The sequence below is a fragment of the Saccopteryx bilineata genome, chromosome 4 (assembly GCF_036850765.1).
Source record: "Saccopteryx bilineata isolate mSacBil1 chromosome 4, mSacBil1_pri_phased_curated, whole genome shotgun sequence".
Taxonomy (NCBI): Eukaryota; Metazoa; Chordata; class Mammalia; order Chiroptera; family Emballonuridae; genus Saccopteryx; species Saccopteryx bilineata.
In genome coordinates, this window is record NC_089493.1 from 50,734,659 (window position 1) to 50,751,433 (window position 16,775).

General features: G+C 46.0%; 1 protein-coding gene across 4 annotated transcripts in view; it reads left to right on the plus strand.

Annotated features, from left to right (window-relative positions):
- The window catches only part of ANP32A (acidic nuclear phosphoprotein 32 family member A), an 81,164-nt gene that overhangs the window by 46,081 nt on the left and 18,308 nt on the right, over positions 1–16,775 (plus strand). Inside the window, exon 1 of one of the 4 annotated variants that reach the window (XM_066272546.1) lies at positions 836–972. The exons of the other annotated variants lie outside the window; for them this stretch is intronic. Coding sequence (XP_066128643.1) covers positions 853–972 — 120 coding nt within the window. The 5' untranslated portion in view covers positions 836–852. Of the gene's footprint in view, positions 1–835; positions 973–16,775 lie in introns of those variants that run through there. 4 annotated transcript variants of the gene reach the window in all.

The following is a 16,775-nucleotide window of genomic DNA, read 5'->3' on the forward strand; positions in this document are numbered from 1 at the left end:
AATGCCCCCGCCCTACCCCCTATGGCGCTCCACCCCCCCCTTCCGAACAACTTCGCCTTTCCTCCTGCAGGCGGTTTAGAGGTAGTTAAATGGGGCCCTAAGGACGAACTGGTCGTCTCGGTGTATTTTTCCCCCCTCGGAACTGATGATAGGAGGGTGGGGGGAAGAAATAGAACCGGAGGTTTCTCTTTTGGGAGGGGACGTGCAGGTAACTATAATGGCCTCGACTGAAGCCAAGGACAGCAGCCGCTTACCCGGGAGGGACAAGTTGTCGAGTTGTTGGGGAAACGCCCTCAGGGCTGGGCTCTCCAGGGAAGGTAGGTCTTGTTCCGTGTTTCTGGTGGGTGTTGCAGTGCCCTGCAGGCTGCTGGGGAGCACCCTCCACCCCTGCTCTTCTACCCTCTTTTTATTTTTTTTACTAGGGGAAGGCATCTACAGTAGTAAATATAACCGTGAATGAAAATGAAAAAGGACTAGGGTTTGCTTTCCAGAAAGTAAGGGATGTCTTTCTGCGGACTGCCTTTCTCTGGCTGTTGACTGCAGAGTCAGACAAGGCGTCCTGTAGGTGGCATCTATCTGGGACTTTTTAAAGCTGATAGGATGATGATTAAACACCTCACTGGTTAAAGTATTGTCTGTATAGGTACTGGCTTTCATGGCAGTACCCGGCAAAGGCTGCCTAGTGAGCCAGGTTTAACTTTGACCTTTGGAATACATCGCATGATGTTTTCCAGCCTGACTTAACTGCCTAAATGCCTTCAAGTAGCCTGATACTAATTCCAGTGTATACAAGCCAACCAGGAATCCACAGGCAGAAAATTGAGCATGAGCTCAGGATAGTCATGGTCAGTTATGTTTTGTTACCGAATTACAGCTGCTGATGGTAGTTTTGAGTCTGCGGGCTCGATCCACAGTGAATCTCAGTTCTGGAACGACACAGAACTGAGTTTGAATTCCCCCTGCCACAGAAAGGTAAGTGATTCTGCCCTGTGATCTCAGGCAGGTCAACCTAACCTACCTTCCTTAAAACGGAAATAATAATCCTAGTTATTGAGTGAGTGACAAAATTGGCTTGATCTGGCCCTCAGGTGCCCAGTCTATGATAGTGTCATTCTCTGAGAGATACTGGGTTGCCAGGAGGCACAACTATGAGCTCCTCTTCTGATTAGAATAATGCTAGTAGCTAATAACAGCTAAAGCTTACCTTGTACCCATGATGTGCCTGGCTCAGTTCTTAGTGGATTATGCCTATTAATTGATGTAGTCCTCACAACAGCACAATGAGATACATACTCTTATTCTTATGTCACAGCCAGTTTGTACTCATACTCAGCCTGTACTCAGCTGCTTTTTCTGAAGCACTCTTTTTTTTTTTGTAAAATACCTTAGGGAAAGTTTGTTTCTCTGGTATTAAAACTCATTCACCTTATGAGCAAGTGTGTTTCCTGTCACTGAAGATATTAAGAGCCTCTTGGTTGAAGATGCTGAGGATATTGGTCAGGACCAGAAGGTCTGAGGATTATCAATTTTAAGAGAAAGCTATACTCTTCCTGATTTGGTTTAGCATGTCTCCTCTGGTTAGGCTGAAACAAATCTGGCCTTTTTTAGATGTTGGGGGATGTGTTTAGAGTAATGAGAAGACAAGAAGGAGCCACTGATAGGCAGTGGTTTGTACGGGATCTTGTATGTAATGTGTTTTTTCACTTTTACTGGTCTCCATTTCTAGCCAAAAAAGAACCTGAACAGAATTGGCATGTTTTTAGTGTCTAGGACTAGTGTACCAATAGCACCTCACAGATCGCCTCAGTCCAGTCCTCCCAACAACTCCTTCAGGGTAAGCCAAGCATTGTGACATCCTATCCTCCCTGATTGTGAGAGTGAATGATTGAGGATGGGAGAGAGGGTTGAACAGTCGGACAGCAGTTATGCAGCAGTTATTACCCCCCACTGTAAAACCATAGGCCCTTTAGTTGGACAGTAAGGACTTTGAAAATTATATAATGCATTGTGTCCCAAACATGACCCATCACCACAATCACCTGGGAAACCTGTTTTATACCACCCATGAGCTAAGAATAATTGTACATATAAATATTGCACTCAATTTGATGATATGGGACACTTAACTTTGAATTCCAATTAAGTAAAATATTGTTTTCTCCTCCCCCCAAAAGAATTCTACTTACGTTCGACCTTTATTACAAAACTATACTTAATATGTAGTTTAAATTTTATCAGTAAAAGATTGTGGAAATTAGTTTTTCCTCATTACTAAAGTGCCTGTGTAGTACTATCTTTCGTGTGTTTTTTTTTTACAGAGACAGAGAGAGATAGATAGGGACAGACAGGAATGGAGAGAGATGAGAAGCAACAAACATCAGTTTTTCGTTGCGACATCTTAGTTGTTCATTGATTGCTTTCTCGTATATGCCCTGACCGTGGGCCTTCAGCATACCAAGTAACCCCTTGCTCGAGCCAGCAACATTAGGTCCAAGTTGGTGAGCTTTTGCTCAAACCAGATAAACCCGCGCTCAAGCTGGCGACCTCGGGGTCTCAAGCCTGGGTCTTTCTGCATCCCAGTCCGACGCTCTATCCACTGCGCCACCGCCTGGTCAGGCTAGTACTATCAGTTTTGCCTCTAGGAAAAGTTTACTATTTGGTCCTTAACAGAAAAAGTGTGGTAATTTCTGGTTTAGTAGATTAGGTGGAAGGACCCTGGAATCTGGGTGTTTTAATAAATTAAGCATGTGACAAACCATTCATTTGGCTGGAGCTTTAGGGAACTTTCCAACTCCATCTACGTCTGCCCTTTAACTAGTTGATACCTAGTGGAAAAAGGTCTCAATCCAAGAACCTGCATTAGAAGAGAAATAGTCTTTGTTACCCACTTAAAACTGAATACCCCTTCTAGCCAGAGGCTCTGTGTAACCAGCTAAAATTCTTTTTCTTGCAATACACAGAATATTTTCAAGGATTTCTGCATATCTTGTAGTTAAATGGTTACTCTTAAATTTTAGATGTCTTCTCAGGGCTAGAGGGAAGGAGCTTTGAACTGCAACTGAGCTTTGAGGCCTGTGTAAAGTACAGCAGCTGTGTACCCAGTGGCCGACATCAGACCCTCAGAGCACAGATCATTGAGAACCACAGATAATCCTGGAACCTCTTGTTTGGGCCTACTGCTCTTCCACCATGCGTGTTTCCTGGGGGATGCACCAGCAGTAAAGTGGCTTTGAAATCAGAGCCCTTCTTTCTACCTCTAGCCTCTTGTGCCTGAACTAATAACAGAAGGAATGGATATGACTTGGTCAGGCCTGGCGGAGGAGATGCTAAGTCCAAGGGAATACGTCCCAGTCCACATAACTGTGGCCTGTACTTTAAGGATAGCAAACCACAGATTCAGTTTCCTGTCTTAGCTGCTGCTGCACCACCAGCCTCAAGGTGACTTGCTCCAGACTTACACACCCTTCTTATTTGTAACCCAGTCACCTGATTAAGCTTGAGGGCTGGTCATCCCAGGGCTTCAGTCCAAAGTAATCGTACCACATTGAAAGAGAAGATTTAGGGCTGTTTGTGATCCTTTATGGGTAGTGTGTAAGATTCTCATCAGTCAGATGTCTCCTTTCCACTCTGCCTGTCCTCTCTACTTTGGTGTAGTCACTTAAGAAAGAAGCCGAGAACTTGATGCTGAGTGGTGATGAGCCTTGGTAGAATAAACTTGTCCCAGTTGTTTGACCTGAATTCTTAGTAAAGAGGAGACTCATTACTCGGGTGTCCAGAGTGGGGACACTGCCTTACGGATGTTTGCTGCCATGCCCCCCATATTTTGACCTCTCCACCCCCTGCTCTGGCTAGTTCTGTAGTCTCCTAATAAGCATCCATCAGTCCCTATCCCCACTGCCTTCCTGCCACAAGTAGAGAAACGTGGACCTGACTCTGAATCTTAACACGTTGAAACACAATTTTACAACAAATGATAAATACCCAACAATGCTGTTTTCATTAAGGAGATGGAGTCTGGCAGGGATGGAGAATTGTGAAGGCATCTGTTGTTCAGAACTTCTCATTTAATAAAATTTGTCGAAAGAGATGCGCAAAGCACCCGTGGCCCTGGGCCACCTGCCCAGACATGGCAGCAGCCTCCTTGTATAGAACCAGTAGTCCTGATATTTGTTAATACCAAGTCTGTAAACAAGGTAAAATGTAGGCCCTGTCCTGTGCCTCATGGTCCATACCCTGAAACCCCCATGTTTTCACTCAAGTATATTTTGTTATAGCTCCACCACTGCCCTGGTGCACTCTGTCTTCTTCTTACCTAGACCTGCTCCAGGCAGCAGATCTTAAAGATCAGCTTACTCTTTCCACTGTCCTTTACTCTGATGTGGATTATAGTCAGGGCTGTCTTTCCCAGAGGTATTTGCATTTGGAGATTTCAATTTGTTGAGATAATTACCAGAGAACTATTAGAGACTTGAGTGGTGTTCTCAGCTTTGCTGTTTACTAACTTGGGCATGTTGTTCAGCTACTTTGGGCCTCTGTTTTCTTCACGCTAAGATGGGAGTGTTGAATTAGATCAGTCGCTTTCAACCACTAAGAAATATACTGCTCACAAAAATTAGGGGATACTTCAAAATGAGTAAGAAGCGATCGAGTATCCCCTAATTTTTGTGAGCAGTGTATGTTTTACACCAGCACCCAGTGTGTAGGTATGTACATACGTATGTGTCATTTGAGAAACTGATAGTGAGCTGTTACCTGTTAAACAGTTTTCTATTCATTAGAAAGAACCGTGCTGGCTTTGGCTCATAAATGGATTTCATTACTCGTTAGTGTTTGAAAGACATTTAAAAGATGATTATTAAGGTTCCTTCACACTCAGGTAGTTTGTGGCCTGATTTGGGGGAATGAGGGAATGCCATGTAGTATTGTGAAATCTGTCCCCCGAGGGTCAGTAGTGATATGTGTGCTTTGAAGCCAGCTTAATCTCTGAGCCCCATTTTCTCAAGTTGCTCTTTCCTTCTGGTTCTTCCCAACCCAAACTTTTTCATTGCATTAGGGAATCATTATCCTCCATTTCTACCCTGGGTGGATGCATTCTAGGGTTCGTGGTTGTGTTCAGTGGCCCTAAGCCTAGTATGTTCCTCCACCCTTTCTCTCTGCTCTTATCACCCATTGCTCTCTGTTCCTGGGTGTCCTGCACACTATGCAGGTTGCCTGGGGGCTCCCATATTTATTTCCAGTGTGAAGGAGAAAGGTTGTAGAAAGAGATGAGTGTATTTGGTTGCTGCTCCCACTCAGATCAGACCCCCTGGGTATTCATCTTGTCCCCTATCCCCTTCTAGCTGTGGCATTTGGGCAAGCCCCTTCACTTCCTAGCGCCTTCCTTAAAGTCTTTGTACAATGATGATGTGGAAAGTACCTACCACGCAGTCTGGCACATAGTAAGTGCTCAGTAAACATCACATTGTTAAGGTTTTCTCCGTCAGAACACCACAGTTGGCATTCACTTAAAGTAAACTTTACATTATCGAGACACACACTCTATATATTAAAAATAACATTTTTTTCAATAGGAAAAGAGGTTAGGAGCTCTAGATTCAAACTTCCCAGAAGTTATTTTTCCCCACAAGCAGTTCAGTCGTGAATTACTGTATCATCTAAACATCGTGGTGCAGCTTTGGATTGCTAAATTGTTTCTGCTGAGGATAATGTCATGACTTGCCCCTCTCCTGGGCAACTCCTTTGTCACTGTCCCCAGCAACTATTTCAGACTCTTCTCAAACAGCCCACTTACCCTCTCAGACCTTTTCCCTCCCAGCCAGAGAAAATTACACAACCTCCTCCCTCAGAGAAAATTGAAACCTCCTGGTTTCCAAAGAAATTCCTAGACCCAAGTCTGTGCCCAGCTCAGCTGTCCTTTGGGTCTCGTCCCTGCCTGCCCTCTTGTCTCCTTCCTTCTGGGCACCTAGCCACTCTTCTCCTAGGGATGCTTCTCCAGTTTGGGATGTTTCTCCCATCTTAAAGCAAATAGAAAACCTCCCCTGATTCTTCTATCTTGGTTAGCTCCTGCCTGTCTCTTCCCCTTTTACATGCAGCTTATTGAATTGTGTGTGACCACTTTCTCCTTTTCCTCACTTCTCACAACACCTCAAGGCTTTTTAGTCTGGTTTGCTTCCTAAACAGCTCCCCAAAATCCCTATAGCCGCCATTGTCCTCGCTTGTGTGACTCCTCGGCAGCAGTATTTACACCCTGACCTTCGGGAGATCTGTTCCCCCTTGCCGCTCCCTTTCTGTGGTCTTTCTCCTGTAGTTCTGGCTGCTCTGCAGTTTCCAGTGGCCTTTTGCCCTCCTCTATGCAGCCACGAAGCACTGGACTCAGTTCATCCTAGGCTTTGGGCCCTCCTCTTGTTCCCTCCCATGAAGTTTTGTCCTCCCTCATCAGCAGCTGTGGCCTACATCTCCGGCCCGGACCTTTTGGCTAAGCTCAGGACCCACCTTATGTCTCCTCCTGAGTATCCTCAAAGCACCCTGCATTCAACATGTTCAAAGGGAACCCATGACCTCTGTAACCTCCTTCATTCCCCTCCCAACATGTGCACACATCTATCACTAATTCTGTTGACTCAAAATATTCTCTGCTGCTTGCCAACTAAGTTCCCTGCATCACAGCCCCCTGCAAGCTATATTTCAAACTTCAGCCAGAATGTTCTCACCAAAACACAGATGAACTTGTGTCCCCCATATTTAAAATACAGCATCGTTCTTGGGATAAAGTCCAGAGCCCTCGGTAGAACCAACAAGCCCCTGCATGGACTGGCCACTGCCGGCCTCTTCCTGTCCTCTTTTCCCTTGCCCCCCTCCCACTGTGCTGGCCTCACTGCCTTTTAGTCCTTCAGATCTATTCCCTGCTTTAACTGCTGCCATCACCTACTTAGCATCTAATCATCTTTCCAGACTCCATCTTCCACCCCTCCTCAGCTCTAGGTCTGGTTCTTTTGTTAGAAAACTCTTACAGAAATCTCCTTCAAAGTGCTTCAGTTTGTAATTACACATTCCTGAATGTGTTTTAATTAGCATTTCTCCCCCTGCTTAGCTGGTAAGCTGCCTGGTTTAAAGGACCTGTTTCTGCTTAGCACAGAGTATCCTCAGAGGTCAGCACTGTACTTGGCTCATGGTGGGCATTCTGGAAGTGCTGGTTGGATGAAGAAACCACAGTTCTTGGGTGTTCTTGTCATTTTCATCACCTTCTCTGTGTCTGGTAAGCCAAGCACGGAGCCACCGAAACAAAGCTTCTGAAATGGCTAGTGGCTCGGTGCCCTCAGCTCTCCCTGCGTGGGTGTGAACTTCTGCCCAGTGGTCTTCAACTTCTTCCAGTTTTTACATCCCGTAGTAGTAAAAAATTGGAACCTGAGCCCCAATATGTTTTCCATTTGGTTATGGATTATTTACATATACTACATATAAATACGTGTATATTATAAAACAACATTAACAATTAAGGACAAGTTGTAAATTCTAGTATTTTCTTTCTGCATCCCAGTGGATTGTCTTGGGTGATCCACTTAGGAGATCACTGCTCTAGTCAGTTTTTAATTCAGTCTTGAAAGTTCATGCTGTACAGGAAATGCCGGTGCCTTACCAAGCACTCTCCTTTTAAGCTCTTCCCAGCCCTGGTGTGTGATGGGTATGAGTGAAGTGCATTCTTAACCCTTCTTTGATAAATGGGGGAAATCCAGTGTTTTGCCTGAGATCCCCGCAAATCAAGTGGCCATCTCTGCGTGTCAGCTCTGTGCTGCGTGGTTAGGCCGTGTGCACAGACAGCTTCACCCCCACCCCTGCTGAAGCTCCCTCAGGTCATCCCTTAGGGTCCAGCAAAGGCCAGTCCCTGGGCTGTTTCTGCAGGTGTCTGGAGAGGCCCAGAAGTGTCTGAGGTGAAAGGATTAAGCTGGTCAGTGGGGGGAGGAGGCTCTCTCCTACTTATCTCCTGGCTGGGAGTAAATCAGAGGTAGGATCAGCTTCAGGCTTTAGGAGCAGGTATGGAGGGCCAGAGTGATGCTGGAGGAGAGAGGCCTGCAGTGTTTGTTTGAGGCACCTTAGCAAAGTGCCGCTGGGACCCAGCAGTCACCCATGTCTACAAGGACTGGACTGCTGGACTCAGCTGCCTCCTGCCATGTCATGGGGTGGGGGGAGGATGAAGAGAGAGAAAAGGGGGTAGTAGGGTTGAGGCAAGATCCTGTGAAATTAAAGGGATTACTCTTGGGGGCATGCATCCCAGGGAGAGACTTATCCACATTATGTAAATACCTTCACCTTAGCTACTGGCCTCATCAGCAGGCCCAGATGATGTGACTGGAGGGCGGGCTGAGGGAGCCCACATTCACTGTCAGGGCCTGTGTGCCCAGCATCCAGAGTGATGTAGGAAGTGATGTGAATGCTATTTGAGTATCTGTGTAGCAGGTTGAATCTGTTGAATCCAGTTCCTGTGTCCTGGGCTGGGGGGAGTGGGTCACAGAAAGGTGGTGTGGGTTTCGGTGGTGGGCTTGTTAGGATGCTGGAGAACTCGGCACACTGACAGGAGGAAAGGTGTGTGGTTAGGGAGGCAGATTACAACCCCAGCTGTGTGTCAGGACTACCAGGGGAGCATTTTAAGAAATTCCCAGGCTCTACCCTACTGAGGAATCCTCTCCATGGGTGGTGCCCAGTCTGTATTTTTAGAAGGCTCTGAACTGGGTTCTGAAGCACAGCTGGGAGCCACCACACTGAGGCAGGTAGGAAGAAGCAAACTAAGTGGAGGTAAAAGGAGAGGAAAATAGAGCAAGGAAAACAGGAAATAGGAAAGAAGGGTGCAGAACTTCACCTACTGTGGGGCAGGGATCTGGTCCATGGCCTGCCCCCCTTGTACCCCCATTCACACAATTCACACACGTGCACATTCCTGCTGATCACACTTGGAACTTTTCATTTACCTGTATGTCATGAGGCTGCTGTTGGAGTGCTGAGTGGGATTTATTGAGCAAGCCTGGATGGACTCGGCCTATCCTTGATTTCCAGGGGATCAAGAGGCAGGCTGGTGGGCTTTTTGTAAGGAGGAGGGGACTTCAGGGCCAAACGGTTTGGTGTAGTGGGCTGTGCCCAGGTATACAGAGCTGCACTGCTTGGAGATACCTGGCAGTGCCCTCTTTGATCCTCAGTTGCATCATCTGTAAAATGGTGACTGACTAATGCTACTTCCAGGGGGTGTTGTTAGGACGGAAAGAAACGGGGTTTGTGCCAGGTGTGTATTGTGGACAGCCCCTGAAGGTTAGTAGATTGAAACCAGCCCATACTTGAACAAGCTGTTTGGACAGGGGAGCCAACCTGTCTGAAGGAGGCCCTGACTAGGTGTCTGAGCTTGTATGTGGTGGGAGCAGTTCTTGGGAGAACTTGTCTTTACCTGCCCCAGAAGGAGGCCTCACTTGGAGCTGCTAAAGCAGGTAGGAGGGGGCAGGAGGGACCCCAGCCTTCATATTTGGAGGGGCTAGAGCAATATCAGCTTAGCTGTGGACTTCCCCTGCCCCACGGTCTCCCTTGCCCATCACGGGGTGGGGGTAGGGGTTCTCTGCCTGGCTGGCCATTTCTGGAGCAGCCCCTGTGTGCCAGTAGCCCCTCCTGCCTGGCTGCAGAACTCATTCTGCCCCTCCCAGGGCTTTTGTCTTTCATTCAAACAGCCCCTGAGAGGTCCCCTCCAGGAAGTAAAGAAAGGGAGTAAATCGGGTCCTTCCCAGGTGATGTAAAGATGTTGCGATCCTAGTACTTGTAGGTCATGCCGCAGCATTCTGTCAGCTAATTCTGGTAGCGCCTCACTGGGGTGCGCACTGTGGCTTCACTCCCCATTGGGTTGGTCAGTGTCTCTTCATTTCCCCTCTGGAGGCAGTGGGGAGGGCTTGCGGAGCTCAGCACAGCTCCCCTGCAGCTGGGTGCATTTGAAGGCTTTGTGGTGACATAATCTGTTCCCCAGCCTCCAGCCTGGCTGCCTGTGCAAAGGATCTGTCTGTTCTGGCACAGGTGCCTGTTCCATATGGAGGGCTAGGAACTGACCGTCACATTCACCCAGGGCATTTCTTCCACTCCTGTACATCTCCCCTTTTTCCTGGAGTTTTGGGTGCACCCTGGGTGTGGCCTGGGAAGAGTGGGCGGAGCTGCCCAGCTGTCTCTGGTATGCTTCAAGAGGCCTAGCTGCAGAGACTGGCTTGCTGCCATCATGATTGGTTCTGCTTCTTTTACCGCCCTCCTTCCCCCTGCCCATCCGGTGTGTGGTTCTGTTGCAGACACGTCCTTATGTGTCTTAAGAGATCTGGTGTGTCTGCGCGTTTAGGTTTGGTCTGAGTTTGTGGGAGTGTCCAGGGCTGCTGTTTGGGGTGGAGGTAAAGGAGCAGGCCTGGGAGGTAAAATGGGATGCTGGTCTCCTAAAAGCGAAAGGGTACTTGGTTCAGGGCAGGCAGCTGGCCTCTAGATAGATGCTTGGGAGTCTTTCTCCAGCTCAGATGGCCAGTGTGGTCACTGTTGGGCACCACCACAGAAGAGGGTCGTATGTGGGATTGAAAATGCACCTTCAAGTTTGACCAGTGGCTGTAGTCTAGACTCCACAAGGTCTAGCTCTGGTCTAGAAGGTGCCCGCTGAGCCAGAAACCAGACCTGTATGGGCAAGTACCTTGCCAGCCCCAGGAGGCTTATTACAGCCACAGGTGTCCCTGATGGTGAGCAGCATGGCCTGCTGGTGTCTGATGTTAATCTGAGTTATCAGGGTGATTTCTGCAGCTAGAAAATACTGTGTGTGGAGGGGCCATTTGTTCTCACATAAGGCACAGCGTGCTTTATTGCACTCCACAGATACTGCCTTCTTCACAAATTGAAGGTTTGCGGCAACCCTGTGTCGAGCAAGTCTATTGGTACCATTTTTCCAGTAGGCTCTTAGCATTTTTTAGCAATAGAGTATATTTTAGTTAAGGTATATGCTTCTTTTTAAGGCATAGTGGTATTGCACAATCAATAGATTAAAGCGTAGTGGAAATACAACTTTCATAAGACTGAGAAACCAAAAAAGTTGTGTGACTCACTTTATTGTGATACTTGCTTTATTGAGGGGGGTCTGAAACCGAACGTGCAGTATCTCTGAGGTATGCCTGTATTGATTGAATGCCTGCTGTGTGCCTCGTTCTGTTTCTTCGTTGTACATATAGCTAGCATTGAACTAAATGAGCACATCCTCTGTACTGCCCACGTGGGGCTAAAATTTCATTGAGAGGGACAGTCAGTAAGCCAAGCAAAGGCATAACTGCTGGTGTGGTAAGGTCCCATGAAGACAAATAAAACTGTGGTAAAGGCTGATCCAGGAAGGCCTCTTGAGGTGGCATTTGAGCAGAAACTCGAGTAATCTACACTGGACTTCTGGCCCCCATGAGCCAGAACCTTAAGTATATATTATCAGATTAGTAAGTACTTAGGAATCATCTGCTTTTGAGCAGGCTGAAGCCCATGAGGTTAAGATGCAAATTTATGAGGTAATTCGTGGGAAAGTTTATACAGAAGAGGTACAAAATAAATATAACTGGCCAATGTCCTGCTCACAACATTAGGTATTTCCTCAGCCAGCTGACCCTCTGCCTTTTCATCCCAGAATGTGTTTTATTATCCTCAGGATTCACGCTTTGTAAAAGTTATACTTTCATATTGTATTTATTAACAAGAATAGACTCATTTTCTTCTTTATGGCTAAGTGTGTTGGAGTTTGGGGGCAGAAATGTTAAGCACTTAAGCACATCTGTAACTGCCAGTCAGCCCACTAGGCAAGGATTAACCACCTGGAGTTGGTCTTTTGCCTGCCTAGGCCAAGGTGTGGCCTAGTTTTGGTAACCACAGGCTCTTGCTGCCTGTCACAGTAGGACTTCCATTGGTTGCTTTGAAATGGCAGAGTCTCTTGGCAAGCCCCCATTGCTACTTTGGATTCCACCTGGACCTGGTTTGAGGGTCCAGATGTCTTTGGGTGGGCTAGGGAGAACCTGCCACTGCCTCGGATCAAAGATGGTGAGCAGGACTCGGGGTTTCCAGGGCTTAATTAAGGGGGAGTAGTCCACAGTTAATTTAGGTCACAGACCCAGGCCTGACCCACCTCTTCCAAGGACAGGGATGAGCCTTAATTTGCTGATAGAAGCAAGTGTCCTACATGAATTTTAAAGAAGCTGCTGGTGAAATAAGACTTTATTAATTAGCCTGTTAGAGAACCAGCTTCCCATATTATGGGGGCTGAATAATTTGATGCCTACTCTTCTGCTTTGAGGTTCTAAAGGGAAAGAACTAGGTTTTCATCTTTTTACTAAATATTGAGATTAAGTAGTATCTTTTTTATGTTTTGCTTAACTATTGAATGTCTGTGTGCCAGACACCCTATTTATTCTTAATTAATCAGCATGGAAAGACTACAAAATGGGTGGGGATTATTCCCACTTTAACAGATGAGGAAACAGGTTCGGAAAGCTGCGTGAGTGATTAGCACAAAGTCAGGTAATACTGAGGAGCTGTGCTTGGGTGCAAAGCCAGGTCATTGACTTCAGAGCTATGCATGGAACCTTGAATCTTTACTTTGACCTCCTGCCTTCTCCCAGCCACTTTGGGGCTGCTGGTAATGTGGGAATACTTTGGACTCCTGACTTCCATTTCTTTTCTCTGTTATAAAATCTGCATTTGTTTCCCTAGGAAAGCAGAACAAATGATGCCAAAATTTCTGATTTTAAAAAAGTTTTATTGTGAAATAGAATATATATTAAAGTAAAATAAATGTGAGTTCCAATGATTTTTTTCTCTTTTAGACTTTTTTCCCCTTTAAATGGTTATTTTACACTGTCAGGTGAAATCCACTTCCTGTGTACCTGCCCTTGTCTTTCTGTGCCTGGCTCTTAATGAACGTGTCTGGGTCCTCTTAGGCTCTGGCTTACTTTGCACACGAAGACTTGTACACACAAATGAGAAGCATGCCAAGGGTGCCTCAGAGATATTAAAGAGGGTCTGGAAAGTGGGAGAAGGCCAAGTCGTTTTTCCAGTAAAAGTAGGCTAAGACATAATTAGGGACTTAACGTGCTTCCTCAAAACCAGCTGCAGTGAATTCTGCCCTGTGAGAAAAGAGTTGTGTGGAGCAGGCATGGTGATGCTGCTGTGCCCCTAGCCCAGCAAAACCCCCTTCTGGGACAGGAACTAGGTTTACCCCTTACTGAGCACCTACTTATGAGCCTTACATCATGCGCAGCAGTTACCAGGCATTACTTTTTTGATCCATGAAAACACCCCTAAGCAGTAGGTATGGCTGCTTGTTTCCAGACTGGGAATCAGATGGCCTTCAAGGCACACTGAATTAACTGCCCCTGTGTATTGTAGCAGTCCCTTCTGCTTGTCCCTCCCAGATTGTACACTGGGGGAAGAGGACAAGGATACCTTGATCATTGAATCACCAGTGCCTGATGCACTGGTGTCTGGTAGGTTTGGAGTAGCATTTATTGAATGAAGGGAGGTGAAATCACTTGCTCAAATAGGTACAGTAGTGAGTGTATTAAATTGGAGTACTCCAAGGCTCTGTGACTGTTTGCCCTTGTGGGTCAGAGATGGGATCTGATTCTAGCTTTTTGGTTAATAAGTTGGGCGAATGGGAAGTGCAGTAAGCACTGGCTTATCTGTTTTTGCAGAATTATTATAGCAAAAGATTAGAAGCAACCCAAATACTTATTGGTATGGACTAGTTAAGAAAAATGATGGCACATCCACACAATGGAACACAGTGCAGATCAGAAACAAAGATGGTTTTATGTACTACACTAGCTCCAGAACAAGGGCAAGGCAAAGATCACAGCATAATATGCTAGTTTGGGTAAAAAGGGAAAAAAATAATATTTTGATTTTTATTATTATTATTATTATTTTTGGTTCTGAATTTGTTTTTATATGTGTAAACAAATCTTGGTGAGATGGTTAACTGGATGAGATGGGAAGGAGAATTAACTTTGTACTTTTTGGTTTTGAAACCATAAGAATGCAGGTGTTACTTTTTAAAACATTGTTTTGTAAATAAGGGAAGTGACTTTGGACCAGCTATTCTACTTATCTGGGCAAATGGATTAGATCTGTACACTGAGCAGTTGGATTAGACCATGGCCTGGGGTGGAGCAGAATGTTGCATACATTGTGTATTGGGCTTCTGTAGACCTTTCCAGGAGACCCTGACCCTATGCTAGGGTGGTATGGAGTTCCTTCCACTGGGGGCGGGACCTGGACCAGCTCAGGCTCAGAAAGGCTGGGGGAGGCCAGAGAACAAGGAGCCTTCTGCAGAGGTGTCAGGCCTTGTTCCCATCCCCATTCTTGGGAGTTTGTCTGTCCTCTGAGAACTGTGCCCTGATGTGACTCAGTTGATTCTTTCCCCAAAGTAAAGGATTACAGTGAAGAGATACTGTTCTGGAACATTCTGGCAAACTGCAGTTTCATGGGAAGAAAAAAATGGCAGAATGTTTTTCCGGGTTATTTTTAATGCTTTCGGTTCAGCAAACATTTATTGAGAGCTACATGCAAGGCAGTGTGAGGGAACCGGAGCTGCATAACATATCGACTCTGCTCTCCAGGGTGTAAAGTCTTGGGTAAAAACTTGCCTGTAAAATTCTTCCCCCTGTCCCTCTAGGCTTGCAGTTTATCTCCTTTGCTCCCATAGAGACCATGGGGTGAATAGGAGTTCTTTTCCCCATTTTATAGATGAGGAAACTGAGGATCAGTAAAGTCATACCCAAATCCGCACAGTTCCTAAGTGGCAAAGCCCAGAACCAAATCAGATTTTCTGGCTACTTCGCATGTGCCCTGTCACTCATAAATCAACACATTCTGCCATAGGATATTTCTCGGGTATAACCCATTTCTACCTGGAAACAGTGGGTGAGCACAATCCTGAATAAAGCTCCTTCTCTATTTTTCCTTTAAGGACGGACAAGAAACCCCAGGCTTATGGTTGGGTGTTAGTTCTTAGCCTCTTTGCTGTGGTCCTGACAATGGTAATTCTACTGCCTATGAAACCCACCACCCTACCAGCAGTTATATGCTGTATATCCCAAATGTGTGACAGACAGCTAGCTTCTCCCCACCCCATTCTCACACCACCACTTCCTTTCCTTCCCTTCTTCCACAAACTCTGCTTCTACTGCCTGTCCTCTTGGCTTTTCCCCAGAAGGGCCAACGCACACTTCCCACTGTCAGGATCTCTGCCCTGGCTGTTCCCTCTACCCAGAGGGCTCTTCCCTTGGTCTTCACTTGACTTCAAGGCCCCACTGAAAGCGCAGCTTTGCATAGGCCCTCCCTGGCCACCTTTTCTAAAGTAGAGTTCCTTGTTGCTATTGCTGTGTTTCCCCCCTTTTTCTTCTTTGTAGAATTTATATATATTATGTACAGATTCATACATTTATTGGTTTATTGTCTTGCTGCCCCACTAGACTGTAAACCCATGAGGCCAGGAACCTAGACTTGTTTACTGCTGTTTCTCTAATGCCTAGCACTGGTGCCTGGCATCTGACAGATCCTGTAAATATTGTTGAATGAGTAGGTGGAGGCTGTGGCCTAAATGAGTAAGGCTTTAGAGAGGAAAGAATCAAATCTTAGCATTGTACAAAAAGGAAAGACCCAGGGCTCATCTCTTTCCAGTGCTTCATCATACAGTATTATTTAATAATCATTCAGCACTGTTTATGTGTCAGGTTCTTTGCAGACAGTCACTTAGTAGCCTCCAATCCCTGTTTTACAGCATAACATATTTTATTTTGAGCCCTAAACTGCTTCTTTGTAATTCTTTCACACTGATCTTAGTTCTTGAACCACTGAGGAACACAGAATAAATATACTCCTATTTGCATATGATACTCATTCAAATAGTTGGAGAAAGATAGCTATCATGATTCTCCCTGAACCTCCAACCTAAACAGCTCCAGTTCCTGCCATTATTCGTCCAGTGCCACAGTTTTCTGATGCCTTTCCACTCTGGTTGCCTTCCTAAAGTTTGTTCTGCTTTGAGGTTTGGTCCTATTGGAGCAGAGTGTGTTGGGACCCTGACCGAGGTACCTTGGTCTATCCCACTTGCTCCTGTCAGCACAGCCCAGAATGGCCTTGTCTGTGTTGACCACCTTGGTGAAGACCTCCTTGATGAGCTTCTGGTGAAGACTAACATCATTAGGTTTTCTTTTTTTTACATCATGTGTGGTTGTCTAATTCCTCCCTGACTCTTCAAGAATTGTAAAGGTTGTAAGGTTTTTGTTTTCTAGCATTTTGAAATTAAAGCAGATCCGTGAACAACAATGAACTCAACTTGAATTTTAAAAACAGTCAAGATAGGTCAAGTTAGTTCTGTCACCCAAATTCAGGTGAAGAGGGTGGAACTCTGGAAGTAAAGCAAAACCTATATAAACCTTGTAACAAGTTGCACATATAGAATTTCTCTGAGCGAGAAAGAACTGAGGTTAAATTGCTTCCTATGGGTGACCCTTGGCTGGTTTGTTTTGTGGCCTTGGATTGAAGGAACTTACAGCCCCCAGCCTGAGGTTCTTCTGCGTGATTGGTTTCTGTTTCTGCCCAAATCAGCGGTTTCTGATTGGTGCTCAGATACTAGGGCTTCAGTGCAGCGGTGTTTGCTCTGTTTCTGTCACTGCCAATGCCACTGTCATTCTGGGTAGAGGTGGCAGGGAAGGAGGCCAAGGTCAAGGGTTTCATCTCTGAGGCCACTTAGC